Genomic DNA, 6,535 nt, shown 5'->3' with positions numbered 1-6,535 from the left:
CACTTCCCAAATTAGCCATGTCCTCATCTTCACTCCCTTCTGGAAATATTGTACCCTTCGTACTGCCCCTTCCCCCAGGAACAGACTCCATCTGACAGGAAATGTCTCAACATTAACATTCCTGTTTCTCTCTACCTTCACCCAACCCCTTTCCCTGTAATCTCTCTCTCAATCTGATCTAATTGCTCTCCTCCCCATTTCTCTCCACTACTGTACCTTTTACTGCCACCCGTCCACCCGTCCATTCTGAATTTATCCTCCTTTATTCTCTGTTTTTGTATCTCTTTGTGTATACCATAATCCTCCTTTCTGTCTCCCTCCCTCACTCCTATCTCCTCCTTTTCCAATCTCTTCCTTTTTGTACTTACCCCTATCCCTGACTCTGTGCTCGTTCCCTAATGTTCTGCTTCTCTCTCCTCTATTCTCTCTCTCTTTCTTTCTTCCTTCTCTCCCTCCCCTCCATTTTTCTGTCTAACTCTCTCTTTGCATACTTTCTCTCTCTCTCTCTCTGTTGCCCTGCCTCCTCTCTCCTCCCCTTGTCTCTCTGTCTCCCCTCTCTATCTCTCTCTCCTGCCCTTCTTTCCCTCCATTTCTCTCTCTCTGTCTCTCTCTGTGTCTCTCTCCCTCTCCCCGTCTCTTTCCTGTTCCCCCACCCCCCTTCCATTGCCCCTCGGTAGGGTGAAGGTGAAATTCAGCTGGCTGGGTTTCGATCACAAGATCACAGGGAGGCAGTTCTACAAGCAGGTGACTACGGTGGGCCGACGTCTCAGCATTGGGAACTCGATGAAGCCTCAGGACAAACTGGCCACTCAGGATGGCAACAAGCTCTGTTTGTCCACTGTGGACCTGGAGGTCAAATGTCAGGCTCCCGATCAAGGTGGGTTGGTGCAATGCGGACTGCATTTAGGTAGCACCTTGACAACGTCACCAAACATCTCCACAGGAGCGAAGGTCTACACTGAGCCAAGTGAGGATAAGGTTCATCGCTGGGAGAGAGAGAGAGAGTAGGGGGCAGTGGTATGTGGAACTAGAGCTAACGGTAAGAGGGAGACAGTCAATTGCTGCCTGGCTATGTGTTAAAGGCTGGGGCCTAGCCCTAGGCCTGTCCTGATTCCGCTGATCACTAAAGGCCCCTCACAGGATTAGAGATCACCCTTCTCATTCTAAAGCCCACCAAACACAGGCCTAGAGCACTCAATTGCTCCTCATTGGACAATCCCTGCACCCCCGGGGTCAGTCTGGTGCAGCCCCCTCCAGGGTGAGGTTAGAAACAGCGAAAACAGGGGCTGGAGTAGGCCATTCAACCCACATTGCCCAGGCAAGGAGCTGAGAGCAATGTGTACTCCAGGGCTGGTCTCACTGAGAGTCAATGATGAAGACTCTACATGTTATTGAGTGAACTTTCTCCTCAGTCATCACGATGGTAGGAGAGGGGGCTCTCTCCCTCTGTCTCTGTGTGTGGGTGTGTCTCTGTGTGTGGGTGTGTCTCTGTGTGGGTGTGGGTGGGTGTGTGTCTCTGTGTGTGAGTGTGTCTGTCTGTCTGTATCTGTGTCTGTCTGTCTGTATTTGTGTCTGTGTGTGAGTGTGTGTCTGTCTGTCTGTCTGTCTGTGTGTGAGTGTGTCTGTCTGTGTGTGAGTGTGTCTGTCTGTGTGTGTGTGTGAGTGTGTCTGTCTGTCTGTCTGTCTGTGTGTGAGTGTGTGTGTGTGAGTGTGTCTGTCTGTCTGTGTGTGGGTGGGTAGAGCTGGAGGAGAGATCCTAGCTAGGCCTCTGATTTCCGCCCTTTTGCTGTGACCAGGATACCTTGGTCTGTAGCGTGACTGACCACAAACGTTTAGTGTGGAGTATAAATATAAATAAAAATATTGTGCAAAACAGTTTTTAAAAAGAAGTCTGCGATCAACACTAGAGGGTTTGAGCTACAGGGACAGTCTGAATAGGCTGGGGCTATTTTCCCTGGAGGCTGAGGGGTGACCTCAGGTTTATGAAATCATGAGAGGTGGGGATTGAGTGAATAGACAAGGTCTTTTCCCTGGGGTGGGAGAGTCCAAAACTAGAGGGGCATAGGTTTAAGGTGAGAGGGGAAAGATTTAAAAGGGACCTAAGGGGCATCTTTTTCACACAGAGGGTGGTGCGTGTATGGAATGAGCTGCCAGAGGAAGTGGTGGAGGCTGGTACAGTTACAACATTTAAAAGGCATCTGGATAGGAAGGGTTTAGAGGGATATGGGCCAAATGCTGGCAAATGGGACGAGATTAATTTGGGATATCTGGTCGGCACAGACAAGTTGGACTGAAGGTCTGTTTCCGTGCTGTATGACTCTATAACTGACCTTTGTCTGGACCCTAACTGCTGCCCTCTGTTACCCACAGGCTCTGGGTCCTTCATGCAGAGTATCTTCAGCCCAGTCTATATCCTGAGCTTGGTCACTATGTGTGTGACACAGCTCCGCCTCATCTTCTACATGGGAGCCATGAACAACATCCTGGAGGATCTGGTTGAGGGAGATCTCGTCACAGGTAGGTTACCGTGGAGACCTCGCAGACTCAATCCAGTTTGTGTACGTGCTGGGCTTTGGGAATGAAGGGGGAGATGTGGGAGGGGTGGTGTAAGGTGATGATCCCGGATCTCTTTGGGACCTGTGGAGAATGGTTTGAGAATCAGGTCAACGTGAGTGGGTCAGCCTGGGAGTATGAAGCAGGAGGGGCTGAGGCCCAGGCCCCTGTGACCTTTTGGATGTCAAAGGGCAGGGAATACAGATCCGATCCTGGACAAGCCTGTGAACATAGAACAGTACAGGCCCTTCGGCCCACAATGTTGTATCAACCTATTATCCTACTCTTAAGATCAAGCTACCCTACATTTTACTGTCATACTGTGTGATCAGATTTTTATAACGAGCCCAACAAATAAAGTAGCAGCCAAGGATGGGCTCAGGAACTAGGCCCAGGTCTGAGGTAATGAGGTAAAGACCATCAGACCAAAAGAAATAGGTGCAGGAATAGACATTCAGCTCCTTAAACCTGCTCCACTATTCAATAGGATCATGGCTGCTTTGACATCCTCATGAACATCAGGGGCTGAGAGAGGGGCCTGTAATGGCTAATGGGGAGAATTACAGTGAGTTGCTGTGATCTGGAAGGTGCTGCCTGGGAAGGCAGTGGGAAGAAGGTCACCCGGAACTTTCCTCGGTCAGAGGCACTGCCTTGGCATTCACAATGTACCGGTGCCCAGCCCTGGAGCCTGTGGACACTCTGCATTGACCGGGGGCTGTGTGGGGGTGGGGGGTGAGTCGGGGGTGGGGTGGGGTTTGGTGAGGGAACCTCCCTCTCCACGGGGGAGTCTGCATGTCACGGGAGGGCGTCCGTGTCTTGGGGAGAGCCACAGGGAGGGGAACAAAAGGGGGTGATTCTGGGGGAGGATTAACCAGAAGGAGGGCCAGGGGCAGGTGGGGAGATCCTGGGGGGGTGGGGGTTCGACAGGAATTAAGTTGGGGATGGATTATTGGGGTCAAAGAGGGATCTTTTGGGGGAGATTCTGGAGGGAGTAGCAGGTTTAAGGGAGTGACAGGAGATTCTGGGTAGTAGAGATTCAGTTCGGTGGGGAGTGGATTTGGGGGCAGGTTTAGGGGAGGGGCAGGTTTAGGGAGAGGGATTAAGGGAAGGGCCATGGGATGGGGGATGGGAGGAGATTCTCAGGGAGAGGGAAGATTAAAGGGACAGGTTATCCTGGGGGCAGTGAGGTTACTCTGTGGGGGGCGGGGTTACCTTTCGGGGGGCAATGAGGTTATCCTGGAGGCAGAGCATTTGATGTTGTTGGGGACTCAGTACCTGACCACACTGGAACTGCTCCAGCCCAGACTCAGCAATTTGTTTCCCGTCATCATATTTTCCTGTTTTTCTTCCTCGTTTCTACACGAGATGTTACCGTGGAGATGTTTCCTCACTCCCTCACATTTGCTGACGCTGAGAAACTCTCGAATAAGCAAAGTCCATAAAATGACAGATCACACACAGCCTCATCTCTTAACCCTTTCCTTTCCAAATCTGGGAGAATAGCACAAACCCAGAACTGTCTCCCATATCAGCACCAACTGTATCCATGCTGTCCTCATTCCCAATTCATCCAACCCCTTCCCAATTACCCCCAAAGAACTCCATCCTAATGGACCCAGACCCCTTCCCGTTCACTCCCACTCTACAGCATCCCAACTGACCCAGACCCCTTCCCGTTCGCTCCCACTCTACACCATCCCAACTGACCCAGACCCTTTCCCGTTCGCTCCCACTCTACAGCATCCCAACGGACCCAGACCCCTTCCCATTCGCTCCCACTCTACACCATCCCAATGGACCCAGACCCCTTCTCATTCGCTGCCCTGTATCCCTGGAAGTGGAGAGATTCCTTCAGATCGGATTTCTTAACCCATCAGGTGTTTGATGACAGAGGATAAAACCTTGCAGATCTGTACAATTGCAGGGATGAAATGGGGGTGAAATGTCATGGGCCCAGATCTGATCAAACAGCTGAGGCAGGGAGAAACTCTGGCCCTGGGCCTTTCGATGAGAACAGGCTATAATGTAGCCAGTAGTGACCATGCCATCCCTACCCAGTACCTCCTGCAAGGATCAAAACCTCAGGAAATGAGGATTGTGGAAATGGAGGGGTTTGGGAGGGATTGAGGGGTTTGGGAGGGATTGAGGGGTTTGGAGGGGTGGAGGAGTTGGATAATTTGAAAGGAAAGCCTGTTGCATCATTTCTTGTTCCAGCAGCTTCTCGATTTCTACCTGAACTATGAATGATTCTTGTCTCCTGATGTTCACACAGATTCCCAGCTCCTTTTCCTCTCTCTGGGACCTGTACTGCTCTCATCCAGATCCACTTTGCTGCTCTCTCTCCTTCTTCTAACACATGTCTCTCTTTTCTCTCTCTCTCCTCCCTTCCTTCTTTCCTTCCTTCCCACTTTCCCTTTGGCTGGTCAATGTGCCACTATTCCCCTCCCCACCCTCCCTCTGCCCGCACTCTCTCCCTCACTGTGGCGCTGCTGCCTCTCTAACCAATGACCAATACAGTTATGGAGACGGGTAAGAACCAAGGGAGCGTATGGAAGGGGGGTAGAGTGGGGGGGGAGTGGGGGTAGAGTGGGGGATGGGGAGGGGTTGGTGTTGGGTTATTGGGCATAATCAGCTCAGTTTGGTTGCTGTTGGAACAAACCCACCTAAATATTTCTCCTAGGTTCTCACTCTGCTACAGTGCCCCCCTGAGACCCCACATCCCATACCAGAGCGTAGCTACGGTGCTCCCCTGAGACCCCACATCCCATACCAGAGCGTAGCTACAGTGCTCCCCTGAGACCCCACATCCTATACCAGAGCGTAGCTACGGTGCTCCCTAGGTTCCCACACTACAAGGAGAGAGAAGCAATGCTCCACCCACCCAGCCTTGTGTAAACACTATCCTGAATGATTCCTAGCCTCTCATATCCAGACTGTAACTACAATGTTCCCACACACTCCCTTTACCTGAGCAATGACATTCCCACATCCTTCCAGCTTGTATTAAAGATGATCCATACCCAGAGTGTGGCTAAGATTCTCTCCTCTAAACTCACTGTGTCCCGCTGCTCACGGAGCAGTGTCCAACCAGCCATTCCCAAACTTTCTAGGATGGCAGTGTTGGCAAAGAGGGGAGTCTGAGCAGGAGACCAAGAGAGGGAAAGGGGGACCTGTTACAGAATGGTTAGGACATGGACCATCCACCTGAGGGTCGGCGCCGAGGGAGCGCCGCGCTGTCGGAGGGTCGGCGCCGAGGGAGCGCCGCGCTGTCGGAGGTGACGTTATGGGAGTGAGAGATTAGACCGTTGATCTCTGTGGATGGTTTTGATAGTTGAGGGGAAGTTGTGCCGGTCTTCACATTATGTGGCCATCCTCACCTTGCTACTTGTGGGATCTTGCTGTGTACCGGTTTGTTGTGTCTCCTTAGTTAGAGCGCAGTGTGCATGTCAGTTTGGGTTTGACTGTTGCCTGTGTGTGGTGAGTGGGTTCTGGTCTGTGTTTGATTTGTTCGCTGTGTTTTCCCCCTCAGTCAGCCTGTACTCCTCCATCTTTGGAGTCCTGCAACTGCTGTGCTTAATGACGGCCCCTGTGATTGGCTACATCATGGACTGGAAGCTGAAGGACTGTGATGATGGAATGTCGGACACAGATGAGAAGGAGCTGGCCGCTGGGATAAAGTAAGTGAGGGGGCAGAGAGCAGGGGCAACGTCATAAGGTTGGTTATGGTGTCTAAAACCCACCTCCTGGGGCAAGGCTATCCAGAGGGTTTGGGTACATGGAGGGTATGAGGGAACATTGGGTAATGAGGGGGGCAGTGCAAGTGGATTATTTTAAGGTCAACTGTTTATCGGGTGAGTGAATGGGCGGGTTTACGGTTAGAGTTATAAAGAGTTAGTTATAGAGTTGGCTTTACATTAGATGAGGGATCAGTGCATAAGCGGAGAGTTGGGTTACAGGCTGGTGATGCGGTTGGTTTGGGAGG

General features: G+C 51.6%; 1 protein-coding gene across 1 annotated transcript; it reads left to right on the top strand.

The window, feature by feature from the left end:
- Positions 1-683: 683 nt before the first annotated feature.
- On the top strand, positions 684-6,230 carry LOC125482497 (large neutral amino acids transporter small subunit 4-like; the record flags this gene model as incomplete). The annotated part of the gene is made up of 3 exons (XM_048594582.1): positions 684-877; positions 2,371-2,517; positions 6,083-6,230. Coding segments are annotated over exons 1-3 (389 nt in total), but the record flags the coding sequence as incomplete, so codon positions are not given.
- Positions 6,231-6,535: the final 305 nt, after the last annotated feature.

Source organism: Rhincodon typus, unplaced genomic scaffold (assembly GCF_021869965.1).
Source record: "Rhincodon typus isolate 14 unplaced genomic scaffold, sRhiTyp1.1 hic_rhity00011275, whole genome shotgun sequence".
NCBI lineage: Eukaryota > Metazoa > Chordata > Chondrichthyes > Orectolobiformes > Rhincodontidae > Rhincodon > Rhincodon typus.
The sequence above is the reverse complement of the archived record's forward strand: the minus strand, read 5'-3'. Positions and strand labels throughout refer to the sequence as shown.